The 27,976-nt window shown below is 41.7% G+C and overlaps 2 protein-coding genes across 10 annotated transcripts in view; one reads left to right on the top strand and one right to left on the bottom strand.

The window, feature by feature from the left end:
- SPTBN5 (spectrin beta, non-erythrocytic 5) overlaps nt 1-13,780 on the top strand; it is a 99,393-nt gene extending 85,613 nt beyond the window's left edge. Inside the window, exons 57-70 of the mRNA XM_040558009.1 lie at nt 261-465; nt 1,207-1,401; nt 2,483-2,638; nt 3,205-3,422; nt 4,670-4,859; nt 5,377-5,553; nt 6,444-6,548; nt 7,873-8,490; nt 9,690-9,761; nt 11,201-11,287; nt 11,673-11,764; nt 11,961-12,046; nt 12,549-12,684; nt 13,460-13,780. Coding sequence (XP_040413943.1) covers nt 261-465; nt 1,207-1,401; nt 2,483-2,638; nt 3,205-3,422; nt 4,670-4,859; nt 5,377-5,553; nt 6,444-6,548; nt 7,873-8,490; nt 9,690-9,761; nt 11,201-11,287; nt 11,673-11,764; nt 11,961-12,046; nt 12,549-12,684; nt 13,460-13,613 — 2,491 coding nt within the window. The 3' untranslated portion in view covers nt 13,614-13,780. The remainder of the gene's footprint in view (nt 1-260; nt 466-1,206; nt 1,402-2,482; nt 2,639-3,204; nt 3,423-4,669; nt 4,860-5,376; nt 5,554-6,443; nt 6,549-7,872; nt 8,491-9,689; nt 9,762-11,200; nt 11,288-11,672; nt 11,765-11,960; nt 12,047-12,548; nt 12,685-13,459) is intronic.
- Nucleotides 13,781-20,833: 7,053 nt separating this feature from the next.
- Nucleotides 20,834-27,976, bottom strand: part of PLA2G4B (phospholipase A2 group IVB) — a 52,117-nt gene continuing 44,974 nt past the window's right edge. For 8 of the 9 annotated variants that reach the window (XM_040557452.1, XM_040557451.1, XM_040557455.1 and 5 more), the window contains 3 exons: nt 26,817-26,983; nt 25,737-25,923; nt 20,834-24,171 (listed from right to left, as the gene is read on the bottom strand). In XM_040557452.1, coding sequence (XP_040413386.1) covers nt 23,927-24,171; nt 25,737-25,923; nt 26,817-26,983 — 599 coding nt within the window. In that variant the 3' untranslated portion in view covers nt 20,834-23,926. Of the gene's footprint in view, nt 24,172-25,736; nt 25,924-26,816; nt 26,984-27,098; nt 27,263-27,976 lie in introns of those variants that run through there. The other variant, XR_005820039.1, reaches the window with a different exon arrangement.

The following is a 27,976-nucleotide window of genomic DNA, read 5'->3' as shown; positions in this document are numbered from 1 at the left end:
AATGAATGTTCTTGACAGTTCATTGTTTTTCATTGCCAATTTGCTTTTGTGTCTGGGGAGAAGGAAAAGAGCAGCAATTCATGTGAGATACTTTAATTTCCTTAACTAGTTGGTTTTCATGTGTTGGTGTAACTCACTCCATGACAGTATCTGATCTCTTCTGTATTTTGAAAGTATTGCAAATCCAACCTATCAGAAAAGACAGTGTTCAAAAAGAGCAGTAAAACAAAGACATACCTTCTGATTCTTGTTTTTTGCAGTCCAGCCATACTTTCAAAGCTCCAGAGGATTCTAGCAGACTATCAGTCTCTCCTACAGAAGGCTGAGACCCAGAGAAAATGCCTGCAAGAACAATTCCAGCTGTATCAGTTTGAAAGAGAATTCCAGTTGGTGGATGCCTGGCTTTCCAGTAAACAGACTATAGCAGAGTCCGATGACTATGGGCAGGATTTAGATGGTGTTGAGGTAAAAGAAAGTAAAAGGTGTCGTATGCGTTGTGTGGCAAAGCAGGAATATATTTGCTAAAATTGTTGTGTAGCTGCTGAACATGAAACATGTTACAGTGACAAAAACTAAGCAAACCAGTGTTCTCTGCAGTAAGAACTCAGACTGGTTTCTGTCTGCTTATGAAGGGTGGTAACGTCCTCCAATGGAAAAAATAGGTGCATCAGAAAGTTGGCTTTTTCGTGGGATAAGGGGCAGACAGCACATTTCACTTCTGGCCCTGTTTTAAATTTGACAGGGCCTAATAATTTGGCCATAGCTTGCAACAATTTCAGTGGAAAATCCTGGGATGGAGCATTCACACCTCTAGTTCCTGATTTCAAGGATGAATTTCTCCTCAGGGCACATGGTACAGAGGGATATACTTTATAGTGTCCTCTCCTCAGTTCACTGAATTAATGCTTTCAACAGCTGTTTCATATGTGGACAGGCTAAAGAGATTGTTTCCTAGCTTTTTGATTTGGGGAATATCTGTCAGGATGAGGGTGATTTTTCTCTGCCACATAAGATGTTAAACGATCAAGACAAATGGTGCTTTCTTCTGACTCCAGATCATCTGGGTTTATCAAGTGATTTGCACTTACAGTCTGCAATGCGTAGCGTTTGTGTTACAAAGCACAAAGAAAGTGATTTCTTCTGCCTCTTTAACAGAGGTAGGAAGAAATTCTTGTATCTAAATCTGTGTCCCCATTTATCCTATAGGTGCTGGAGAAGAAGTTTAAAGATTTTGTAAATGAGGTGAAACCTCTGGGACATTCCAAAGTTCTCTCCATAAATGATTTAGCATCTAAACTAGAGAAGGATGGCCACAGCAAGACAGACATTATACAGAAGAGAACAAAGCAAATCAATGAGATGTGGGAGAAACTATGCCATGCCATTCAGACAAGGACAGAGGTAGGAAATGCATGAAAAGCTGGGGCATTGATTTCCCTCCATTTTCACATGTCCTTCTTCTGTTTCCATTGCCAATGTTGAAACACAAGGGTAAGAGTAATGGGTGTATCCTGTTTGCTTCCTTCTTGATCCATTTCCATTTATAGCCACTGCTTACCCTACTGCTCCTGGCAAGGCTTATACATGAAAGATACTTATCAGCCTAGAGACATTCCATTTTCCCAAATTCACTACTAGCTCCAGTTTCCTTAAAAACTAAGGCAGCCTAGTGGTTTACCACCACTTACAGGAAGCTAGCTCTGGCACTCATTGGACTCTTTTTTTTTTTTTTTTTTGAACTACTTCAGCTCATTAAATGAGAGGAAAACTGCCAATATATTTTTTTCTGGGTTAGTGAGTTAAAGTCAAAGAATGGAAATAGGAGAGAAGGTGATGGAGAACCCAGAGCCAAAACCCTTACCTTTTGGCAGCAGATAGCTGTTAAATCAGCTCACTCCATCTTGTGAAACTGCAGTCACAGATGTAAGTAGAAAAGCAGAAATTGAATTCAATTTAATTTGGTTCAAGGAGAACATAAGTGTCAGATGTCTTCAAGTCTTTCCACTACTGTTATGTACCTATTTCAAATATGAAATAGTTCATGCCCACTATTGTCTGCTAGCAGCAGTTAATGCATGACAATTGTTAATATAAAGTTTAAATTTAAAATAGTTTTAGAATAAATCTCATTTCAGAAAAACTAATTTTCACCCAACTCTCCTTATTCCACTGGAGTGTGGGTCTCTATTTAAAGCCAGTTTTCTAGGACACTTTCTATAGTTGAGAAAGGTAACTTTTAGAGGGCAATTCATGTTCTCTGTCTTGGTCATTCGTCTTATATGGGGATAAATTGCTCTTTGGATACCTCTGTTTCTTTTCACTGACAAAAAGAACTTGGGGAAATTATATGACTTAATGGGAAGGTGTTTCACTCCTGCTCTTGCTCAGTCTGTACTGCATTAGGGCATGATATCAGGGTTGCCTATTCTTGCACTGCAGACATGATATATTTTATTGCAATTAAAATTTTTCTTCATTTCAGCATCTAAGAGCAGCCCAGCAAGTTCACCAGTATGATCACGATGTAGATGAAGTAAAAGGCTGGATGCAGGAGAAGGAGGCAGTGGTGGACATAGATGATTATGGATATGATCTTCCAGGTGTACAAACACTTCTCAGCCAGCTTGAGGGAGTCGAGGTAAGGGGATCTGTTATGAAGCAGTAGAAGAAAAGTGTAAATAAATTACAAGAAATGAAACAGAAAGAAAAGAGAAGAAAAAAAAGGAAAACCAGGAGATTGATGCCTGATTTGAAATCTTCTTGTCTACCTTGTTGGCAAGCCAGCAAAAGATGAATTTATTCCATCTTGAAGTATTCTTTTTGCTTCAAAGAAGGGGCCCTTTTCCTCCTGTTTTTACCATTGTGATGTTACTACTTTTGCTTCTCAGGATAAGCTTCTTTCTTAAAGCATATTCCAAATTGTTATAATTGCAAAGGTGTCATTTGAACTGCAAGAAGACACTTCAGCTCTACACTTACCAAAATAAGCAGTGTGTCTGTCACATCTAAAGAAGCTTTTTTTGACGTTTGATGAGGAATGTTGAAAGGTACTAGGAGGATACTGAGAGGAAAAATCTGGATGAAGGCATGCTTCCAGCCTCTCTGTTGCCAGTGGATAGAAAAGATATGCACCATCTTGAAAATCTGCTTTTGATAGATGTAATTAGGGACTTGGTCTTACAATTCATTCTTTCTCTGTTCCAGAGAGATCTAGGAGCCATCATGAAAGAGCTGGAACGGATTCGGGGAGAGGCTTGGCACCTCAGCCGCACGTACCCTCAACTCAAGGAAAACATTATGGAGAGACTCACAGAAGTGGATGAGTGCTGGGAAAACCTGGACAAGAAGTTTCTGGAGAGAAAGGCAAGACTGAGCCAGGCAGAACAAGTCCAGCTGTACTTCAGTGACTGCAGGGAGCTGATGTATGTGTTGGCTCTTTGAGTTTGGCTGTGGGCCTTATTTCTGGTCTTTCCTTTGTGGGATTTTCTAAATTACACCTTTTGGTTATTTTATTCCTGTCCCAGGTGTTCTACAGCTTACTTGCAAATTTCTTGGAATAATAATACATAGCATCTTCTCAACAGCACTTCACGGAATTCACCACACATCAGAGGTGACTGTGCCACTCCATTTCAGCACAGTGTGTGTGACAAACCCACATCTGTAGTATGTTTCTTAGACAGTTTTGGAGAATTCAGTCGCTCTGGATAGTTTTAATTCCAATTAAAGAAACACTTTTGATTTTGTAGGACTATGGGGGAGTCTGCTAGATATTCAAGTAATTTATACACCTGTAGAGACACCAGTGAGCACTTTTCTTAGAGTCAAAGCAACTACATTAAAGGTAACCTTCTAAAATAGGTTAGCACTTGCTCAGATGCTGGAATTGTTTTGCACACATTTATTTAACCTTATTGCCCGTACACGTATACTCTCCTGCTCATTCTCATGAGGTGTCAGTTTTTTGCAAGAATTCATTTGCTGGGAAATTCCATGATCTTTTTTTTTTTAATCTGGATTAGAATGAAACACCAAATGTTAAAAGCATCTACAAAAAGTACCTTTAAAAAAAAATGAGTTAAAGGTCTCGCTGTGTTTAAATCCAAAGGCAGCGAACTATTGACCATTTACTGTGATAAGGGATGGATCCAGCGCTTAGGTAAATCAAGATGCATTTATTTATGCTAGTTGAAGCTCATCTCCAAGAGCAGAAATTTTTCCTTAAAAAAATACCTATCAATATGTTTCTTTGCATGAGTACTCTGTGTGCATAGGAAGTACTTTCATGCATGGCAATAAGCTTACATGGGCATCCGAAAGTCTCTATCCCTGTACCACGTATAGAAGTACTGTGAATGTGTACAGCCTTGGCATCTGCAGTTGCAGGAGTTCCTTCTAAGCGTTTGAATGTTCAGCACTCCAGTATGTATAGATGCTGCAGCTGCCTGTGTAACAGGCTATGTATTGAAACAGCACTGGAATTATTATAAAAGGTTATAAAAATCCATAAATGTGTGAGCAAACCTACATCAATACATTTACATATTCATGTCTTTCTTAAGAAAATAAGTCTGTGTATTTGTGTACAGAGTCATGGGATGTGTGTATTCCTGAGTATCCAACAGACTCATATTTCTTCCATTTCTACCCTTTTGATTCTGTTTTGTAGGGCTTGGGCCAATGAGATGCATGCATTAGTAATATCTGAGGAACTAGCAAATGATGTCCTGGGAGCTGAACTGCTTATCAAGCGTCATGAGGAATACAAGCGTGAGATAGAGAAGCAGTGGCTAAAATATGAAGAAATGCAGCGGGCAGGAGATGACCTGATGAAGAATGGACATTTCATGTCTGTGGAGGTGTGTTGATGAGTTAAATGTTTTACAAATGAGAGTGAACAAAGAAGGCATATTAAATAGGCAGGATTTGCAGCTTTGTTTTGAAAAAAAAAAAAAGAAAAAACAGAAAAACTAAGTGGGGCAATCGTATGCATTTCTCTCTTACAAACGTTGTGGACTTCATGTGATATGTGGAAAAGTAAAGCACCTTATAAAATTCTTCCTTGTTCCTCCAAAAACTGATTTTGAAGCTAACCATAAAACAATAATCACTGACTATGTGGGGGGAGTAGGGAGGTATTGCTATTCCACAGAAAAGATAGGCCACATAAATAAGATTTTGGTGTCTAGCTATGCAAAAACTAGGATAAAATACATCATAATGCCATCAACTGTAGCGTGGAGTGAGGTCTCTGAGTACAAAGTTATCTAGAGGTCATCTTCTGGATCACAAGGGCAGATTACACGCTAGTTGACTGCCAAACAAAAGTCTGATTGGATCCTTTGCCTCCTGGAATTTCCAATGTTATTTTTCTAGATTGAAGAAAAACTGCTAGAGCTGTCAGAGCTGATGAAGAAGGTAAAGGAGAGCTGGAACATGAGGAAAGAGTTGTATGAAGAAAACTGGGAGATTCAATTGCTCCGCAGAGAGCTAGAACAAGCAGAAGCATGGCTGACTGCCAAGGAGAGCTTTCTTTCAGATCCTAGCTATGGGGTGAGTAAGGACAGCACAACACTACTGAAATGGACCTACAGACTGTTTGGAGCATGTGTTATCTCAGGTCTGAAATTAATCATAATTAAACAGTAATGCAGCCTTGAGATTACGGGGGGCAGGAGCTTGGTCCTTTTACAGAAGTGAGCCTTGGACAGATGCTGCAGTTTACATGGTGGTAGGCTTCAGGAGGTGGTGGCTTCCAGGGGCTGGTAGGAGACTGAGGAGAATTCCATCCCATTTCTTCACGTAATAAGAGATCTTGCAGATGGTTCCTCCTTCTCTGTTGTGGTGTGAGAATCTGCTTTGAAAGGAAATAGTGTTGTTTTTATTCCCCCAACCTCCTGTTGCGGCAGTAGAATGTTTTGCGCAGATGGCTTGACGGTTAGCTTGTAAGTTTCTATTCTGTAGAATATATAGAATTCTACAGACCAGCATCCATATGTTTTCTTTTTTTTCTATTTCTATTGGTTATCTTATGATGGTTTTGAAGATAGGAAAACACTGTCACAAAATCAGATATCGGAACACAAGGACAGAGCAAGGCAGAGTTTTAAGGCACATGTTGTTGTTAGGGTAGGAATAAGCTGTGTGTCTAGTTCAAGCTGGAATCTAAGTACTTAATCTGCATGTAAACATGGCTTCAATGGAAAAAGAAGAGGGCTGCTTTTTGAATTCTTTTTTTCATGTACAGCAGACTGCAAGCTACAAGCCTTTTTTTGTGTAAATTATGATTTTTCACACACTATCAGGACTTCAGATGTTCAATTGAAATAATTTTAGAATTATCATTTGGCTAAATGGAATGGGTAAATCTGAAAATCTCAGGTTTAATCTTTCTGATGGACTTGATTTTGAACTTCTGTATCTGTTGATTTTTCTCCACTCAGGATTCTGTGTCTGAAGTAGAGGAACTATTGAAGAAACACCATGATTTTGAGAAGATGCTTGCAGCTCAGGAGGAGAAATTTGCTCAGCTCAGCAGGAAAACTAAGGTGAGAAGTTGAAGGCTGATGAGCTGTATATGAGACAGGATGATCTGGATCCTTAGATGTTAGAATCACAGAATGGCTTGGGTTAGAAGAGATGTTAAAGATCATCTCGTTCCATCCCCTTGCTGTGGGCAGGGACACCTTCCACAAGACCAGGTTGCTCAATGTGCCTTCCAACCTGACCTTGAACACCTCTGGGAATGGGGCATCCACAACCTCTCTGGGCAGCCTGTTCCGGTGCCTCACCATCCAGAATTTCCTCCTAACATCAAACCTAAATCTCGCCTCTTTTAGTTTAAAACTGTGCCCCCTTGTACTATCACTGTCTGCCCATTTCTTTCTAAGCCCCCTTTAATTACTGAAAGGCCAGAATAAAGTCTCCCCAGAGCCTTTTCTTCTTCAGGCTGAACATCCTCAACTGTCTCAGCCTTTCTGTGTAGGATAGGTGCTCCAGCCCTCTGATCATCCTCATGGCCCTCCTTAGGGCCACAGCTCCACATCTTGCTTGTGCTGGAGGCCCCAGACATGGATGCAGTACTCCAGGTGGTGACTGGAGTCATGTTTCTGACATGACAGTGACAGCATGTTTCTGTATGAAAAACAGGGTTTCTCACAGAACAAAGATGGAGATTTTGATTCACTCAGAATTTCAGTAGAGAGCTGCAATCACCTGGCAGTGGTGGAGGAAAACTAAGGGCTGAAAATAAAAGGAGACAGAGGCAAAGACAGGCCTTTTTCCTTCTGGCATTAGAGTTCTACAATGGATTGTGTTAGGTAACAAAAATATTCAGTCAACATTCCAGATTCTATCTCAGTGGATTTTTAAATCATTTTCCTGAAATAACCAGCAAAGCACAGCTTTCATGTTTGGCATTAGACTAAAAATGTGCTTAGTTGAGTCTGCCTTTAGCTCAGTACTTTTGCAGATTGGCTGAATGGTCCGCGTCTCTAAAATCTTCCATGAGAATACCCCAGGATACTTGTTGCTTCTACAGCAAGTTTAAAGCAGTGGCACAGAAGAGAGTCACGATTTCTGTAGATGTTATTAAAGTCATAACCTCTAGACAACTTAGCAAGGACAGGGATTCTCTGGTTTTGAGATTAACTACCATAAGCATTCACAGTTTAGGGAACAAAATAATGCTCGGGGCATAGCAATTAAATTCAGTTCTCATGCTAAGAATGCCAATTGACAGTCCTTAAAATCTAGTGCTGGGAGAGAGTGTATTTGAAAACTATTCTTGCTTAAAATAAAAGCTTCTTAGGTAAGTACCCATGAGTGCACTTATACAGGTAATTTCAAAAACGGAATACTTGTGTCCTACAGAGGGAGATGAATCTTCTGAAACAAACGGATACAGAAGAGAGTGAGCAGAAAGATAAAAGCAAAATTGTACGGGTTCCCTCTCTGAAGAGGAAAACATCTGACAAAAGGAATCCACCACCAAAAGTGATAGAGATGAGGAGCACAAAGCAACTGCAACCTGTGCCCTTACCAGTCCAGTCCTGGAGGGCTCCACTTGAAACTATTTTTTCCCCAGTTGAAAAGCCTCCAGGGGCATTCCAACAATTCACTGCTGGGGGAGTCCCTGATGTGCTGAGCAGCAACAAAACAGAAGTGAAACCTGAGAGGAGACTCAGTGAGATTATCACTCCACCTACACCAAAGATGGTGGTCCCACAAGCTACATCTTTGGAAGGTTACAGTTCTTTAACCTCTCCTTTATCTCCTACTCCCATAAGCCAGCAACGCAGCAGTAGTCTGTCAGAATCGTATGCCACAGGCCTTTTATCACCTCAAGAAAAGAGTGCGAAAGGCTCCTCCTTCTCCAGCCTGCAAACAAAATTAGTGGCAACGCCACCTAAACCTGACCAAACGTCACTAGACAAATCACCAAACTTACTGCTGTCTAGGTCCTCCTGGGAGACAGAGACTACGTCTTCGGTAAGTCCTAGTGATTCTTGACTGCTAACCTGTGCTAGTTAAAGTAAAGAAATACAGAAAGTTCTGCAAGGAAGTCACAAAACGCACTATATAGTGGGCATTTCAGTGGATTCACTCATGGATCCAAACATGAAGAGACATTTTATGTGCCATTGCAGTCAGTACTCTTTCCAAAAATATAGTTGACTTAAGCAGATACATACAGCTTAAAAGCATTTTTAATTTGCTCAGCTTTATAGCCTAGGGCCTGACACCTGTAATGGTTTCTGGTTTTCTTCCCCAAATTAGAGGACACTTAGCAGAACACTTAAAAAGAGGCAGGGGATGCTGCATCACAAAGAGGCAAAACTGCTGGTTTACCCCTGACGTCTTTCCTCTCCATGTGGTGCTTAGTGTCCACTGAGTTTAGAAGTCAGAGAAAGGTAGAACTTAGTGGCATCCTTGCGAAAAGCTGATCACATAGAGCAAGTCTAGAACCAGTAGCTCCTGTTTGTTTGCTCATCCAGGCAGGAAATGCACTGTTAGCTCATAGACAAGTAAAAATTTCCCTTTAAAAAAATGTGTCACATACCTGAGCGTACCAGTACAACACTATGCACTGGGGTAACTCAGCATTATTGCAGGGGTATAATGAATACTTTGGCAATTTAAGTTGTAAATTGTGTTTAATAATATACAAATAATATTCAAAGGTAAGAAAATTTACTTTTCTGTAATGGCTTTTTTTAAATCATGCTATCACAGTCAAACCCTTGAATGGCTCTTGATCACATAACATTTGGATGGCAAATAGAGCAGTTGTATTGTAAGAATGTCGTATCTGTCCCTTGTAAACAATATGAAAATACCCTTTATTCTGAATAATAATAATACTAATTTACACCTCCAAATGGAATAGTGTTCAAGGTGAGTGAGTGATTGGATTTCAAGAGGAACCTTTAATTAATACACTGTGATAGAGTAAATTCCATATGCAGAGTAAATTGTTTAAGAGGGACATGAATTCTCTTCATTTAGGTACTAAGTCAGAGATGTGACTGCAAACTAGAGAGGATTTCTAGCTAGGCCACAAACATTAAGGCTAGAGGCACTACAGTTCAGTTTCTCAGTGTGGAATTTACCTAGAAAGAGCTTCAAAAGTTGTTAACATGTTTAAGGGCTTTTTAAATGTTTAACAGCAATGTTCTTGTGTGTCTCAGGTTTCTACAAGTCTCCAGCACATGGAGGGATTCCTAGAAAAGAGAGACCAGCTTCTTCCAGGAAGACAACAGGTAGAAACAATGCCCTCACTCTGGGTTAATTCACCTTTGCTTGAGTTACAGTCCAGATCTGATCAGACTTCTTCAGGATAAACCCATGCTGAAGAGGAGAGCAGGACTGCAGGTTTAATTCAGTTACTACTAAAGAAGTGTCCACTTCAGCAGTGGACTGATCAGTGACTTCAGCAGTACCTAACAAAGTCCTTAACAGAAAGAGAGAATGAATTTTTTGCCTGTCATAAGAATCATACGGAACAGGGTCTGTCTACATGTGATGGATTTATAAACCAGAACTTTGGCTGTACAAACATGTTAATTATGTCACCCTTCAACAAGTTCCAAAACCCTTGGCAAAGGAAGGTTTGTTGGCAAAGGAAGTCCCCACTCCCATGCTTTCAGTGGTTGAAACTTCTAACTGTACTAGAAGAGAATTAAGGCTCACCTTTGGAAGACATGCTTTGTTTAACCCAGGGTTGAATGAGACTGAAATCTGAATTCTTATCCTGGGGTAAAAATACCAGGTCAGTAAGAAAATGGTCATAACAGGACAGGAATTTTTCTAATATTCAACACCAGCCTATAGACATCTGAATGTTTGCTGAAGTATTACATGTAAGCGGGTTGTCTTGGATTGTTTGTCCTATAGAATATTTCCTAGGAAGCCTTAAACTTGAAAGGCCTTTTTGAAAAATTGAAGCTGGTATGGATTACATCATCTGAAAGAGAAATTTTGTTATTCTGACCCTTTGGATGCGCTGAATTTAGTCTGCTGTGATACTGAACTTCCACCTTATCTGAAAACCATGACATATCTTCCTCAGCATGTTTTCTTTTATTTCCTCTGAATCACCAAATTAGTCAACTTGATTTACTGGCAAAACAAACTAAGAATATACATGAGTAATAGATCTTTAATCCCAAAAAGTCTCAAGACACTAGACCGACGTGACACTGGTACACAGGTGGGGTAGGAAATAGTTGCTTTTGCACAGTGTTCAGTAGCATTCCACAGGGGATAGTTTAGGAGATGAAGAAAAATTTGGTAACCATGTCAGAGTGAAACCACACACTTACCAAAACTAGACAGTGACCAGCAGGCATGGACTGGTTCCACCTGGAAGAAAGAAGTGGAGCTTTTAGCGGCCAGTAATAGAAACAGCTTTGATAGCACTTCCTCTAAGTTATTGCTGGCCACAGCATGGTGTAGAGCATGCTTGCACCATGTTACATCATTTGTTCAGTCCTGACTCACAAAGAGCCCCTTACTGAATCACTCACACCAGAAACTACAACAGACTTCATTTTTCTAGGAGATAATCGTGACTAAGAGAGCTTCTGTGATCATAATCTGGGCACCTCCTGGCCTACTGTGAAAGTTTCACACAAAAGATTTCACTACTGCAATTAAATATATAGCTAATCATTGGGTTTTATCATTTTTGTTCTTGTAGCCAGGCTCAAGGTCTTGGAAATCCTTCTATGCAAAACTTGATGGACTAAAGCTTGATTTCTATAATGATGAAGAAGAAGCATCTAAGGTAATTTATTTTTTTGAATCTTTCTAATAAAGTGTGCGTTACATTTACTCCATTTTGAGAGTAGGGGTAACCAGTTCTCTTTAAAATGTTAGTGGGGTCAAATCCTACAATTGTTCAATGGATATCAACAACAAGACTGAATAATAAGCTTTCAGAAGTTTTCAAACATTCTTTCAATGAAGTATCTCATTCAAGTATCTGCCTTCAAGATATAAAGCAATAGTCCATTGTTCCTCTGTGGTTCTTCCTATTCAGCAAGCCTGACCATGAAGTTAGAAGCAGGAAAAGATAGTAGGGTCTGTAGTCAGCATGCGAGTTGGTATAGAGTTGAATCATAGGATAAAAGACACAGAACATATTTTGTTATGATTTCATCCTCCTTCAGAATATATCAGCGCTCCAGTCCCTCAGCATTGCTGGTGCCAAATGTGAGAGGCTGACAAATTACATCAGGAAAGAGAACACCTTCATGTTACGGTAAGTCTTATGGAGATGTGCACCAATAAAAATCTACACAGCTATCCTGTCTAGTTACATCTGTCTACAGTCACCTAACAATGTATGTTGCTAGAAGACATCAATGCTGTGTCTTACAATGCTTGCCTCAGTCACAAGGACAGAAGGTCAAAGGCAGGACTAACTAGAACATCCCTTCTCCTATCCTTTTTTACAGGCTGAGAGATGGGGCAGAGTATTACGTTGCAGCACCTTCTCAGATGCTGATGGAAAACTGGCTGCAGTCACTACAGAATAATATAGGTACGTTCTCATTGTCCTCAAGATTGAACCATGTTTTTAGCAAGTGATGGTGAGAGAAAGAGAATGAGAAGGTGTCCTTAATGTGGGGCATTTTGAGCCTTACGTTTTGCCTCTGTTAGACAGCAGGACACAAGTCAACTGCCACCTTGCGATGCAATGACTTGGTGGATGACTTGGAGAATGCCCAGGGTGTCTTGCAAAGCAGCCTGTCAGCTGTACTGCAGCCAGCGTCAGGTTATTCCCAGAGCGGGGTATTGCCCAACACCTCCATCCATCCTTTAAACAAAGGATGCTTTGGATCTTGATCAAAGCTTTTCCTCTGAAGCTAGCTCTTTTTCTGGACACCTCACTAGGCAATGGCATAGTGTAAAGGAAGCCAGGTCACCACAATTGGAATGGTTTTTGGAGATAACTGGTATGGACCCAGAAATAGTTATGGACCCAAAACTCTGCCTCTAACACTACTTTGAAATGTTTTTATCTCTGTTATTTGACTGTGTAGGACACAGAAACAGACCAGACTCCACAGTGATGGTAAGGCCTTTTGCTCCAAGCACAGAGACCTCCCAGACAAGACTGTGGAACCTTCCAGACAGAGACTTTGCTGAAAGCCTAACCAGCAGAAGTGCACTCCTGAGGTAGGGGCTCTGTGCTGAAAGGCTGAACAGACATCATTGCTGTTTGTACTTAGGTAGCCTATAGAGGAGAGAGTACCCCGTGTTCAAAAAGTCATGTTCCTCTGTCATTAGCCCAGTAGAATAAAGTGTTCTTGAGTATGACCCTGCCTCAATTCATTTTTGTCATTTATGATGTGCTACAGCCAGTTTTCAAAACTGGCCTTCAGTAAAGTCAGCTGTATCCTGTCTGTGATTGACAACTTAAAATTGGGAAACCCAGAGGAATTTTTTTTTATCACTTACTGAAGGCACCAAAGTTACTGAAATGGAGTGTCTGATCTGAAGATTACATTACATATATGCTCCGTGGAGAGAAACTTGTTCCAATAGATGAGGGAATCAGAGCAAGAACCTGAAAGAGGTGCCTTGGATTTCTCCTCTGAATATTCTCTCCAGCAGGGTCTGAAAGAAACCCAGACTCCTACATTAAGGAACCAAATCAGTTGCCTAAAGTTACACTGTTTGAATACTTTCCTCAGAGGCCTTTTTGAGAATCCAAACACAGGCACTGAAAACACAGTGACAGCCAAATTAGGAAATTTGGCCTGTAGTATAAATCAGTTTCTGTCGCATTTGGAGTCGGTAAAAATCTTCCAGGCTATAATGTTAAACCTTGGTCCCTCTGCCAGGTTGATTTTGGCTGCTGAGATAAGTGCCTAACAAGTTCTTAAGATATTCACAGACTTAAACTCATACAGATTGTCCCTGATTTTCTGGTGATATTTGTTGTTCATAGGAGAACACCTTCTTTCAAAATCAAACGGGAAAAAGAGTCTGCAGAATTTTTCGGAGATTTGAAGGAAGATGGAACTGCAGTGACACAAGCCTCCACAACCACCCTGAGCCTAGAACAAAGTGGTAATAAAACAAAGCTGCCTCCAACTTTATGAGAACCTGGAAGAGAAAAATGACATTTGCCTCAATGAATACCAGACCCTTCACCATTATATCGTAACTTCTGGAAATGTATTCATAAGTTTTAATTTAATCACTACCCTTGGAACTTACTTTAATTATGTATTAAATCTGGTCAAGCTATTAAACATAATTAAACACAGCCGCATCTGGTATACTTTTGTGGATACAACAACTCTGTCACTTACCATGTCACCTAAGTGAAACCTTCTCCAAGCTACCTAACGGAAAAGCAGAGGGAGGTTTAAGTCAGACAGCTCACACAAAGTGACTCTGCAAGAAGGCAATGGGGAGCCCCAAGCAGAGCACGAGGTGCAAGCTGTGCATGAACAGCAGCCACCTGCAGGTAGCTTTGGAGATACCAATGGAAAAGATTTAAGCTGTTTTTATGGTCTGTACATCACAGAAGCAGAAGTCTTAAAGGGAACGCTTTTTTATATAATTCTTACAGTGTTTTGTAGTCTCCACAATCTTTCATTTTCCAGTACCAACCATAACTATTCCCTAAATATTTTTAATATTTAGGGAATTAAATTAAATTATTAGAAAATAATTCTGTAGTTACTCATCAAACTAAAATCATGCATGAACAATCAGCCTTTCCTTATGAAAGGAGTGGAAAAGGAGGGATAGCAAGGAGGAAGTCTAGAGCCCCCAGCCACTGCTCTCAAAAAAGACCAAAAACAACGTTAATTTTACATTTACCACTGGGAAGCTGGATTGAGTAGGAAGCGTATAAGGTAGTCTATTGGGGAAATGTGGGTGAAGGACAAAATCGTGCCATAGTACATTATATGTATGAAGTCTTACCTTGTTCTCATTACATTATTGGCCTTTTTTACTCTTCTTAAATTCTTGCAAGTGAACAGTATGTCAGATGTATGCAAATTACCAAATGTTTATTCCCACTGTGCATGCAGTTAAGTCCCAGCATAGCACAGCTGCAGCAGTAGTGTCATAAAGCCAGGTGACCACATCAGCAAGTCTGTTCTTTTTAGCAAGTAGTATAATGCTTTGGAAAGACGCTCCTCCCTGGGCTAAAAGAAGTGTCAGTGGGACAGGACCTCTGGAGGTCCGTAGTGCAATGTCTTAGTCAAAGCTGATCGATCGTGAACACTAGATCAGGTCAGGGGCACATTCTGCACCTGTTTTGCAATTCTCTTTGTTCAACTGCATGAGATTTCTGTTGGTTCAGTCCTCAAGTTTTCTGAAAGTCCTTCTGGGTTGAAGATCTGCCATTTGTCATGTTCACCACTCCCTGGGTCTTTTAGTATTGTCCACAAGTGTACTGAGGATGTGCACTTACATTGTGCCCATCACTGATGAATTTGTAGAACAACGTTAGTCAGTATTGACCCCAGGCTACTCCATTTGTAACCAGCAAATGTCTAGAAGTTGAGCTATTAATTGTTGACACTGTAGAAGGCAGCTCAGCCAGTTTTTAACCCACCTAACAGTGTGTTCATCCCACAAGAAATCGAAGGTTTCCAAATGAGAATGCTCAAAGAGACAGGGGAAAAGCCTTACTAAAAGCTGAGTATATTACACCTAGCTGTCCCCTTAGGAAAGCTGCTCTGAGTGTGCCCAATTGCCGCCTTCTCTTCCATGTCCTTGGAATGAAGTCCAGGAGGACTTACTGCATCTTACCGAAGTTTGTGGTGAGGGTGATTGAGAGTGACTGGCATCATCATAAATAAATAAATAAATAGATATGAAATGCTTCAGCATTTTCCATATTATTCACCATTTGTCGCTAGGTTTTCCCACCCATTTGTCACACTAATGGACCCACACAGAACTGCTGTGATGTCATTGATTTCTAAGCAAAACATAGCTACAGAACTTTAGGAATTTCTGCAACATCACAAATCTGTGCTTTGTCTGAGCAACAAACCTCCCAGGACAGAAACTCTGGCCATCAGACAAGCGCCTCTGTCCCACACTGGATGCCATCTCCTGTCACTAACGCTCTTTGCTTCCTTGTCATATGTCAAATAAGAAATTGGAATTTAAGTAACGAAGAGCACTCTGAGCCTTCATACAGCTACTGTGACTCTCCCCTTTCATTTTCCTGTTGGACAGGCTGTTAGCCCTAAGGGAAGGTCATCATAGTGCCTGGCAGTCAAAGCAAAGATAAGGAACTGGACCAAAACAGAATGAAAACTAATGCTAGGAAATTGCTGGATTAAGTGGATAGGTGCAGTGAACTGAATCTTGTCCTACAGGGGATGAGACAGAACCATCTTGACAGACAGATGCGTAAACACACACACTTGTGTGAGGAGATGCTCATAGTCCAAGCGCCCCATCCCAACAGCAAAGCTGTTTTGCTATTTCCTTTTCAGTGCCTAAAACTGAGGACCAGGGTGTAAAGGCAAGGACCCACACTTGTACACTGATCCCAGCTAAACAAGACATAGAACTTGATGGAACAGTAGAGAAATTTAAAAAAAAAAAAAAAAAGCTTCAAAAAGTTTTTAGTGTAAAATAAGAGCATAACCTGAGGGTATTTTCCGGATAAAATAATCTCTTTCCTTTAAAAATGCTTTGTGGTGTTGGATACAGGATGACAAGTCAAAAGCATATCTGGGGAGGTGGGGAAGGAGGGGAAATGATCTTCAACCACAATGGAAACAATTTTCAGACAAGACGTCACCATTTTCTGAAATTGCGCTATGGCAATTCAGGTGTCCATTGCTGCAGGTCTGTAGAAGACTTCAGTCTTTAAATTGTTGGCGCTTGATATTGACAAATGAGAGGAATTAGATGCTGTCAAGTCTGTGCCTCTCTCCCAAGGATCTTCAGTCACGGCAAACTGCATCAGTCACGCCAAATTGCATTACTGGGGTCTTAGATGAGATCTGACTAAGAATGATTCCCAATCTCCATAGATGAAAGATAATTGCACTTAATGCTTTGTCTCATCTTACAATGGTTTAATGCCCTGTTTTTTGCCTTAGGGTGCTGATGTAAAGAACCCATTGAATTGGCTGTGCACAGTTAGGACAGATTCCGTTCTGACTGGCACTGCAAAATCTCAGCAGCTGAACTCTGTGAGCCTCATTAGCCTCACTCTGTGAGCCAAGAAAATCCCTTGGCAGCCACCTGCGTGTCACTCCCAGGAAGCAGACAAATGAGAGAGCAGTCATTTCCTAACGAAATGAACTTTTCAGGGTTTGCCAGAATCTTACAGGGAAGACATTCAGCCTTTTGAAAGTGATTCACCTGTTAGAAATGCAAAGTGCCATGGGATTAAATTATTGAGCGTAAACCTCTCTTTCTGCACCTGCCGGTATACCAGTGCATTTTATGCTATGCCAGTGTAAATGATTTTCAACAGTTAAAAATGGAAATGATCATCATATCTGGGTGGGCTGTAATTGTGGTGGTTAGCAAGCATGACTTTAATAAGAGAGCGGCATATTTTGCCAAACTATTTTGCTAAGCTATAAATAATCAACATTTTCAAAGTTAGTTTCTGCAGCTGTTTCAAAGGTGTTGCATTTACCACTATAATGGTCAAATAAAGGGGTAAGCATCGCTTTTGTTTTTTGCCAGAGGGATGGGAGGAGAGGACTTGAAAAAGGCAGATCATAATATGGGAAGCCTGTCATTATTATATGTAAGCATTTATTGCATTATTGCAAATATTAAATGAAGAATAGGCAGGGTTTGGTTTTCCTGCTATCCACACCCACGGATAAGCTGGAGCTCACTAGTAATTACAGGAGCAATCTTAAAGCATTTTATAGTGTAGTGTAGCTCTCTCAATGTTTTTCCTAGTAGGACAAATGCAGTGGCCTGCTGATTTTACTGGCTGGATTGCTCAGTCCTCGTACTTTTACTCATTCTGGCTTCCCAAAGCAGAAGCCTCTTGTGCCATGTGATCCCAAATGAGGACTCCATCTGCCTCTGCACAGCTCTTGTTTCCTCCTCCCTATAAACCTGCATTTCAAGTCCCGTGTCCTTACTTGATCACTTAAGTCCTGGCACTGCGAGGTGCACTGAGGAGGCAGCTTAGGAGGCAAAGCCATTGCTTCCCACAAGGCATAAGCTGCTGTTGCTCAATAAGCCTCTAGTAACTGCCAACCATAACAGTGGCTCTTAAACTGAGATGCGCGTGAGACATTTCAACATTGTTTATCCCAGAGAAGCTTTCCCGGCAGATGCCCTATAGAGGGTGAGAGGAGATACACACCATGATGTACGTCAGCAGTAGGAGGACCTCCCTCCAGACGCACTGGAAAGAAGGGGGCAGTGTGCTCATTCTGAGCATTGAAGATAAAATTACCCGTGTTGTTGTGACCATATGTCTTCCGTCAGTGCTGACTGCCAGGAACGGGCTAGGAACAAACTGAAAAAATGTCATGTAGTTATCTGAGGCACGAAGATCAGTTTGGCTTGCTAATCTTAACCTGATTGTGCTCTGTCCTTTGATACCTCTCTCCTTTTTCCTCCTTTGCCATCAGGAACTGGTTGGTATCCCATGAATGTGGATTATTTCTATATTTTCTTTTGACAATGTCATTGCCATTACTAAAACTGCTGCTTCCATATTCGCCTGGCTTGTTCAGAGTTCTGCCTGGATTTGGCATTCCACAAACATATACAGGTTAGTGGGTTATCACTGCATGAAATTACGGTTTTATGCTACTTTTATTACTCATACCAATTACTTAGTAGTGAATGCTTGAAACAAAAAGCTAAAACCCTTGCCCAAAGTATCTTGTGGCCTTGACTAGAGTATATGGGCGTACTAGAGTAAATGGACCCATTAAGAGAATGGGTCGCATAGGATGGTAACTGAATTCTTCCACTGCAGGACTGTAAGAAGTTGTATGACATTTCTGTGAGGGATGACTCTTGCCTTCTCTCCTCTGGTATTGGACTTTAAATAGTTCTAAGGCTTTAGTTAAAAAAAAAAAAAAAAGTCTTTGAATATTTTGAATATGGTGCAGTATAGGTGTGCCGTGGCTTAAATATGAATTGCGCATTTCAGTCAGGTAAATGTAGGCCGATTCCAGTCCTGCGCTCTCACAAAAAGCACAATTAATGGTAACTTTGGTTTTGGGCGTGCCACATGGGTTGGAAGTGAGGCAGTGTAGTGCCAGGGTGGAGGAAATCCAAGAGATACAGGCTCGGTTCTTTCAAAGACTCTGAGGAAGTGAAATGAAGAACTCACAGAGGTGCCAAGCAAGCACTGCCCCCATAACCCAAACTAAAACCCTACTGAATCTACTTCAAAGTTAATAACTATCACATTTCTCCCCAGAACACCTCTAAATGCATAGGGAAGCTGGGTGACTACAGCAGCAGGCTCTGCTGACCACCCTGGTGCCCTAATTCCTGCCCGGGCCCAGCCAGGATCCCAAAGGCCTCTGTGTGGAGGACTCCATTTTGTGCAGGTCAGTGCTGGGGCGGACTAGCACCAGTACTGGAGCACAGCACCAAACCCATTAAACAAGCTGATAGTGAGAATTTAACATGATCAACTGCTTATACACTGTGTTAGACAGGTTTGGTTGTTTTGGAAGGAGGAGGTTTTGGACCTCAAATGAATATTTGCCACCACAAAAACAGCTTGCCAGGGCTGCTAAGGTCATTTGTCTATTATAAGGCCCTATCTGAAGGGTGCGTTAGTGGCATGCTGTACCTGGAAATTTTTACCAGCTGTGGACAGTAAATCCCTCCTTTCTCTTCAAGACGGGAGAACTTACCAACCAGTGTGGTGTTTAGAAACCTAGCTCCTCCCCAGAGCAGAGGCGTGACTGCTGGTGCTCCTCCGGGGAAATGTCCAAGCTTGGAAGAAAAGCCTCTGGCGCAGCTGATGGCTTTGTGTTTTCTTTTTCTGTGCCTCAGCCTGGATATACAATAAGATGATTCAGCTGCAAGTCTCATCTTCATGTACTTTAAATTCTTATGGCTAAGAGGTATAATAAATAATACAGGAAGGTGGCAAGCCCGCAGTTGAAACCGGGCATGGATTTTTGACCGGAGACTAAACACTGCCATGGCTGGAGAGCAAGTTTCAGCTCTCTGAGTCTGAAATAGTGTTTAACCTGTCAGTATAAAGCACGGTTGATCTGAGAGGGAGAATCTCAGTGTGCCTCAAAATGGTGTGCTGATGAGACCATTCACCTGAAAGACAGATTCAAGTCCTGCTGCACTGGGCTTAGCCCAAGCTCCTGAGGCTAATGAAGGTGTGAAACCTGTAGCACGGGGCTTGCTGGATTTTACACTCCACTTGCCAAGGTACGCTGTAATCATGAGGAATAGTGTCTTGTTGATATATTTTTCCCTGTTTATGTCTGTTTCTGAGTAACCTAGTGCAAGCAGGGGTAAAAAATGCACCCAGGACAGTACAGTGGGTAGGTTTCTTCCATGCAAAGTGAAAGCTAAAGCTTCAATTCCTTAACTGTTCCAGCAAGAACTTGAGGCTTGGTCCTTTTTTAGCGTTTCTGAAGCATGTTTACTGGTCTTTGCTGCAGTCTTCTTTCTCTTAACTAACTTTCCAGTGGGAGAGCTGGAGCATAGTACCAGGTTTATGTACGTATTTTTTTATGTGCATGCAACATCTAGAGTTTACATTTCTGTTCTGACTGATTCAGATCAGCCATTTGCAGCCAACAAGGTGATCTAATCATCATCTTTTTTTGGCCTGTCTGGCTCTCTCAGCTGCTGTACCTCTGCTGGAGCTGTTTCCAGTCACAAAAAATACAGCAGATGAAAGTAATGGAAAAGTGATGCGTTTTCATTTAGAGTTGATAACTTTTAGCTGTTTTTACCAAAAGAAAACTTTTCTTTAACTGACTTAGGCTATTGAAGCTCAACATTTAACTAATAACAGTAAAGTTCAATGAAAGGCAGACTTCTGTCCCCATTTAAATCAAAACACCAAGAGCGAAATAGTGCTGTGTCTTGGCTGCGGCTCAGTGCAGCTGTGTTCCTACCCTGGCCTGTGCCATTCCATTTGAGGGTTTATTTGCCACAGGAGGTAGAGATTTCCACTTTTTTCCAGCCTCTCAATGCCTTTGTAAGCCAGAACATCTTCTCTCTGATTTTTCTAACCAATCTTGAAGCCATTAAATGCCCTACAAAACGCTCAGCAGAGGCACCTAGCGTAAGTGGCGCTAAAGCAACTGAGAAGAATCCAGTCATGTCTTTAAGTGCATAAGGACTTCCGTGGGTCTGGCGCTCTTTTGCAATATTGTATTTTTAATGAATATATTATTAAACAGTTAAAAGACATAAGCAATTTCTATAAAGAGTAGCTAACAGTTATAAGAATAAACTTTTGTTTCCTTTGTGTTTGGCAGCTGAGAGCAAGCTCTGTATTTCTGGGGGTTTACCAGCTGAATGTTCATCTGAGAGCAGTGATCTGGGGTGCATTTTTGGATGAGCATGTTGCACGCATGAACTCATCTTGAGCGGTTAAACAAACATAACTCCAGAACAGCACGGACCTGTTTATAAGCAAGTCACATGCTTTTTCATGGCGAGATGCAGATAGGCATTCTCCTCGTTGTGCCTGCTCTGGTTTTCATGTGCTCTGGTCAAGCAGACATTTGACAGCATGTGGCACAAGGCCAGGCAAGACTGGGGATGGGGAACAAACACACAGCATTTGAGGAACAAACACACAGCATCTCAGTGGTCCGTTCCCTTAGACTCCATGTGCACTAGAAAGAACAGGACAAAGGAGCAGACCCAAGCACAGGTCACTGACCAGCTGCATGTTGCTGTAAGGATGCTCTGTAGTTTTGTGGTTTTCAGGCTGTCTAAATTAGCGTGCGCTGAAACACAGCCCAGCTGTGGTCAGGGAGACAGCATGTGCCAGCTACCACATCCTGACTGGCTGTGTGGGCAAGTGTGCCAGGTCCACGTCCCACCACACTGCAGAGTCCTCAGTCTTTGCCCTCACAGACACCCTCCAGGGCCTCCTGCCACACACACTCAGGCCAGCAACGTAATCCTTCAGCTTTGTGCTACAAAAAAAAAAAAAAAAAAAAAAAAAGAGAAAAACCCCCCACCACTCCTCTCATGGGCAATGATACAGCCCTCACATAATTTCAGGCTCTGAAATGCAAAACAGCATTAAAAAAAAAAAAAAAAAAGAGCTTGTTCAGGTAACCTTCTGAGTTACCTGAACAGCCTGTGTGGAGGATTTTTTTAGGTCTCTTTCACATTTTAGTGTACATTTATGTTTGTGTTAGCAGCACTATGCATGCACCAATTGTGCCCCAGTTATCGACTTATGGAGCATTTAAAGAAACCCAATTTTGTCTGCGCATCCGAGATGCGTTGCTGCTGGGTACATGCTGTCAAGGTTCCTGAGTGTGAGCGATCGCTCCCTGCCCCAGGTGCCCCAGCGCAGAGAGGGCAAGGAGCTGGGCAGCGCTGTCAGTGGTGTCACTCACTCCTTGTCCAACCACCCCGCGCCCATTGCCTGGCCGAGGCAAGCAGGGGCTTTGTATACCTGGCATACTGAGCCACAATGTGCTCCTGTGCAAAGGTCACAGATCCTGCTTGTAGCTACAACCCTGCTGCCATCTTATTTTTCAGCTCAAAAGAGCTCTTTATTTCTTTCCTGCAGCCAGTATCTGATTAGTTCTTTTCTTCTCATGGTCTGAATTCAGTTGTACAGTTGCACTCACAGCTGTTACGACTCCTCAGGTTTTGCATGGTACTCAACTCAACAGATAAGCGTTGTACAAGGAATAGCGCTGAAGCTTATTCACTGCCTTTATGAGCAAAAGACAGCATTTAGTAGGTACTGGGTTCAGGCAACGAACGACTTTTGTAAATGCTCTCCCTCTGAGCTTGGATACTGTCTGCATATGCTAAAAAGGCAGACCCCTGCTTCTCTTTGTTTAATTTTTCATTTCAAGTACAACTTATTCTAGATATCAAGTAAATTTCCAATACAGAAGAAATGTGCACGATTTTCCTAGGAGGACTCCATCTCCGTGAATATGCTGTGCTTGGATTAAACATGCCAGAAGCAGGTCCAAATCCTCCGGTGCTATGAAATATGGTAACTTCTCCGACTTCTGTGGAGCTCTGTTTTGTATTGCTCAGCATCTTTCCCTATCATCTTTTTAATATAGTGGAGGGCTATAAAAGTTATTCTAAGCTCCTAGTTCAAGGCAATGTCTCTCACCGTACTCCAAAGCAAATAAAAACCAGGCATCATTTTTCCAAATATTTTCTTCCAGCAAGGATGTGTGAAAAATATTTTTTTTTTTATTTGTGCTCTGTTTTACTGTAGCACCTATTAAAAATACCTTGCCTATGATGTTAGGAATTGAAGACTGTAAAGGGAAAAAAAATCTTCTGGGTGTGAAACACAATGACTATACACTCTTTTACATCCTACACTCAGTTCACACACATAAGGAACACTAGCTTATGTCTTGGTCATTAATTATTAAATTAAGTGTACTTGTGTCTATGGTAACTACCCTCCCTGAATTTCAGGTATCAAAAGCTCTTGACATTTTTATTCATAAAGGCTCTACCCGTATAAATTAATATAATCACTCATGTCTTATGCAGAATTTTTCCTCCAGCCAAAACTCTAAGAATGACTCGCCCTCTGCAGCTCATGTCCTCTCTCCTTGAAATGTAACTGCCCCCCTTGGGACAGTCTGGAGCAGCATTTCTGTGCCAGACTCTTGCAGCGGAATGGAATAAAGGAATAACTTCTAGATCAGCAGGGGGAATCGGCCAGACAGAATGTAATGGTCCACGTTGCAGTTAGGCTATTATTCACAGGTATATATGACTCTTTGGCCTGACTTCAGAGCTGAGCCCACCAATTCAGTGCAAATTCTAGTACTCAGCCTATCATCTGAAAATCTGGACATTACTGAATGCAAATGGCCAGGACTTAGTTTGTAGTGAATCATTCAAAAGACACTGATAATGGGCTCAGGATTGAGGGAACAGGCACATATAAAGAACTATCACTATCACCACCACCATTTTGTATAACATTGGGAAGTTCCTGGAAGGTCTCTGCTAACCAGGACCCTCCTATCTTATCAAGTAAAACCGGAGTGGGAGGCTTTTATGGTCTGAAAACTTGGTGAAGGAAGGTTAAAAAACCCTTTTGAAAGCTAGGAACTTGAACAAGGCAAGATGAGAAATGTACAGGTTTTCTCAATTTCCTGCAAATAATGAACACTGTGATGTGTTGTAATGTGACTGTGACATGTTATAATGTGATTGTTGTGTGTTGTAATGTGACCGTCATAGCCTTCAGTGGGGAAAAGTACAAAAACTCAGCCTATGCATATTCAGCTCCAGAGTGGCTGGGGAGATTCCCAGGCCTGCCACTTCTTTTCCGTTCCACGGCACTCTGGATTGCCTGGAGGAGCAGGTCTCTGTTGTTGAGGATGTTGTATTTACTTAGGTTCACGAGTTTGTCAAAATTTTCAGGGGAGTAGATTAGCCTAATGAGGTAATAGGGTGAGCAGTTGTTCTCCAGATTTACTTTGCCTTCGTCCATCTCTGAGAGACTGCGCTTTACCCCTGCAGAGGAAGAGAAAAGCCACCACCATGAGCTGAATCTGGAACAGAACACGCCTGGTGTTGGAGGGGACTGATCTAGTTAGCAGAACCAGCTGTTAAAAACAGCCTCCAGGAGACTACACCCCACCACGCCTTGCAAGAGCCATTCCTGGTCAGCTGTCAGTGTGGAGGTGCAGAGGGATCCGAGCTCCCCACGTCAGCCTCTCATCTTTCAGCACCTCTTCTCAGCCTCAGCACAGCCAAATCCCTTGCTGCTGCCAACATCCATCATCCCGGTTGTGACAATCTTTTTGCTTAAAAGCAAGACACCCGAATTGCCTCCACCAACAACTCAGCAGCCTCATATTTATGCTTTTACAAATGTTTACCATTATACTTTCTTTCTTTTTTACCTAGCTCCTTGAAGTCTGAATCAAATATGCCCCAACCAAAAATGTGCTGTGAGATGACAGTCAGTGGGGCTACAAAGGGACTACCGAGGCATCCCCTACAATGTCTACTAGAACCACATGAAAGTGGCACGTGAACTTTGCTTGACACACAGCAGGCTTTAGTCTAACCCAGTGGTTTCTTGGCAGTGGGATGTCAGGGTGCTGGGCCCAGACTGTCAGTAGAAGTGGTTGTGCTAAAAATGTCCAAGCTTTACTTCATGGAACCGCCTGATATTCAGAGAGCCATATTATCTGTGCTGTCCACATCCATGTACAGCTGCATCTGCCTCAAGCACAGAAAAGCACAGTCTATAGTGTCATTGTAAATGGGCACTTCACAAGCCAATTCTTTCTCTGTTCTAGAATGTAAATAGTTAAAAGCAGGAAAAATAAATATTCTCATTCCACAAGGTGTCTCTCAGCCATCTGGAAATGAAAAGCTCCCCTGTTAAACTTGAAATCTATGCAAACAAGTTGCCAAGGACCCTCCTCCCCCAACCACCCACATCAGCTGCTGGCTGTCAGCTTGATCAATGAATCACTGGCTGCTGGGAGACATGCAGGTGAGCGACACAGCTCACAGATTTGGGCCTGGAGCACTGAGAAGCTGCAGCAGCTGCTTTGCTCTGCATACTCTCATCTATCTTTCATTCAGAGTGCCTCTAAAACACTCACCTGTTTTACCTGCTAGACACTGTTCAATAGCCTTACCTGATGGCACATTGCCATTTGGACCATCTCCAACTCCACCTAACGAGCCCAGTTCCCTCTGCTGGGCACCTCCTCTGTTTGTCTGCCAAGTTTCTGAATGTGATTTTGTTGGAGTATTCGTTAACATACATGCTCTCTGAGCATTCAGTGGTGAATTTCATAGCAGCAAAGGAGCTTTACTTAACCTGTTTTGCTGCTATTCATATCTTTCCCCAAATGGTCCCTCAGAGACAGACATTTTGCTGTGGTCCCAGAACCACAATATAGTTTTGGGTAAAGCTGTAAGGAGAGGGGTAGGAGACCAGGTAGTCTCACTCACACAAAGGCCATGCCCTCTCATAAAATTATTGCTAGAGAAGACAAATAAGATCAATACTGTGGAAAGACAAATGACCCAAATTCAACTAAAATGACTGAGCTTACCAGGCTCCTTGAATTCCTTAAAGGTGTCATTCACCAGGGGAAAATGAATTACTATGGGTGCTCTGGGGTCCTCTGGATCCAAAAACACATAACATTCCTTTGGGTTCTTCTCCTCTTCTTCACTTAGCTCCACTTTGGGGAAAGGGATTTTTTGTATCTTGCAGTATTTGTATGTCATCTCCAATTGCTGTGGATACAGAATGTCATTGCCTTAAAGCTAAATCTAAGACAAGAATCAGGTTTACTGATGCATCATAGAAATACCGTGGCAACTTAATTTAGTCCCTAGAATTATGCTGCAATGAATGCATAGACCAAAATAGCCACAGAATAACCCTACTTTTTGCCACCACACACCACAAGTCAGAAGACACTTCTCACCCTATAAAGTTTTTTATAGTTAGAGGAAATGACCACACTTAGAATTTGTCATGAGGACAGTGCAGGGGGATCAAGGTCTTGTCTTCAGCAATCAATTGTCACCTCCATTCCCAGGGTATCCCAGAAAGCGTATGCCACAATCCACTACAGAGAAAGGAACCTAAGAACTACAGACCTATAAGCCTATAGTTCTGGTCTTCAAGGAGGTTTCCTTCTTCCTCCAAGACATGGTGACTGGTTTGCTCTTGAGTATATGATCAAGACTTAAAGAGCAGCTTACTTCAAAGTTTTAATAAAGCAAGGATCTGCATATTCTGTCCTGTTGATCAATTCCCATGCCCCCCACCACACAAAAAAACATACAAAGGGGAATAATTTTCCTGACTACCCAGGTGGACCTGCAGAAGCCCTGAAATATGTGATTAAAACTATATAAACATGGTACATACACTACAATCTACAGCAACCAACCTCATACAGTCCTCTCCCTCAGAACACCAACAAACTCTATTACTCACCTCAGAATCTAAACCTTCTAGTGTGAGGATCACTTCTATGCCTTTATCATTTAGTCATTTTTGAAGTAGATGGTCACTGTGTAATTTGAGCATTATATATTAATTTGGCTATTAAACCTCACAGCCTTACAAGAAGAGTTTAACCAGGGCTGGAAGGAACAGAGCACATTAATCTTCTCACCTTGAACACATTCCCCAAACCATAATCAAGTGAAATAATGACATCTACATTCCTTTCTGGCCTGAAAAGTGCTGCACCACTGGTGTTAATGAAATAGCCAACATCTATCAGGCAAAGATATTTCTGCAGCGGTGTCAGATTGTTAGGGAAGGAGTCCAGCACAGTGTCTGAAAAACATTTTGAATATAGTTAGCAGTGCATTGGTAGGAAAGAAGGAGTCAGTAATTCTGGCTTGCTACACAGTAAGGGCAGCCCCTTGGTTGCCCTCAAGACCAGGCTCACCTCCCTCCATAATGCGACCCCACAATCGTGGCCTCGCAAAGGCAGGCTGTGAGGCAGCCACGCAGAGGACAGGTGAGACACAGACTCCGCTGGCCTCACAGCTGCTCTGGGGATTGACTTTTCACAGAATACAGACTTTTGCCGATTTTTTCCCCTGCTAAGAACTGGGAAAAATGCAAACAATAAAAATAATTTCACAGTGTACCAACAAATCTAACAAATGCAGTACATCACTGCTCTTATGCATTGCTCTTTATTGCTTTTGCATTCTCTGGTGTAGACTCCTATCCGTGGGTGAAAACTCTGACTTCAGCTTGCATTCAGTGACCTCTCATATAAATTATATTAGCTGAAAAAATACCAGATCATGCATGTACCATCTCCTACCATCAGCTTAAAATACTGCTTGAATTAATTAAACCTCACATTAACTCAAAACACAGCAAAAAGTGGATTATCCTAGCTGGCATGTTGAGATCTAAAGCCAGTTTCTAACAGCTAGACTCTCATTTCTCTGCCAGGAACCCCACCAGCCACCCTGTAGACAGCAAGTCCCCTATCGTTATCCTGGTATCATTTCTAGTCCCATAGAATAAGAAACCTTTTGCCATGGTTTTAAATATCAAAATAGTTTTTTAAGAGATTTCTTCCAGTTCACAAAATGAGGTGGCAAAGCCCTGAGCAGACCCCTCAATCCTTGAAACATCTGTGCTTAGGTATGTTCAAAAAAATGTTGATTTCAGAAATACTGCAGGTGAGTTCCAGCATCTCACTTCTTTCAGCCATTCTGCTGCCCTGGCCTCATTCTGTAGCGTTGATTTAAACCGAGTAGAATAAATCCAGCTTGTTCCATAGCCTGGAATGTTTGACAGCATCTT

The sequence above is a fragment of the Cygnus olor genome, chromosome 5 (assembly GCF_009769625.2).
Source record: "Cygnus olor isolate bCygOlo1 chromosome 5, bCygOlo1.pri.v2, whole genome shotgun sequence".
Lineage (NCBI taxonomy): Eukaryota > Metazoa > Chordata > Aves > Anseriformes > Anatidae > Cygnus > Cygnus olor.
Note: the sequence above shows the minus strand (reverse complement) of the source record. Positions and strands in the feature narration are given on the sequence as shown.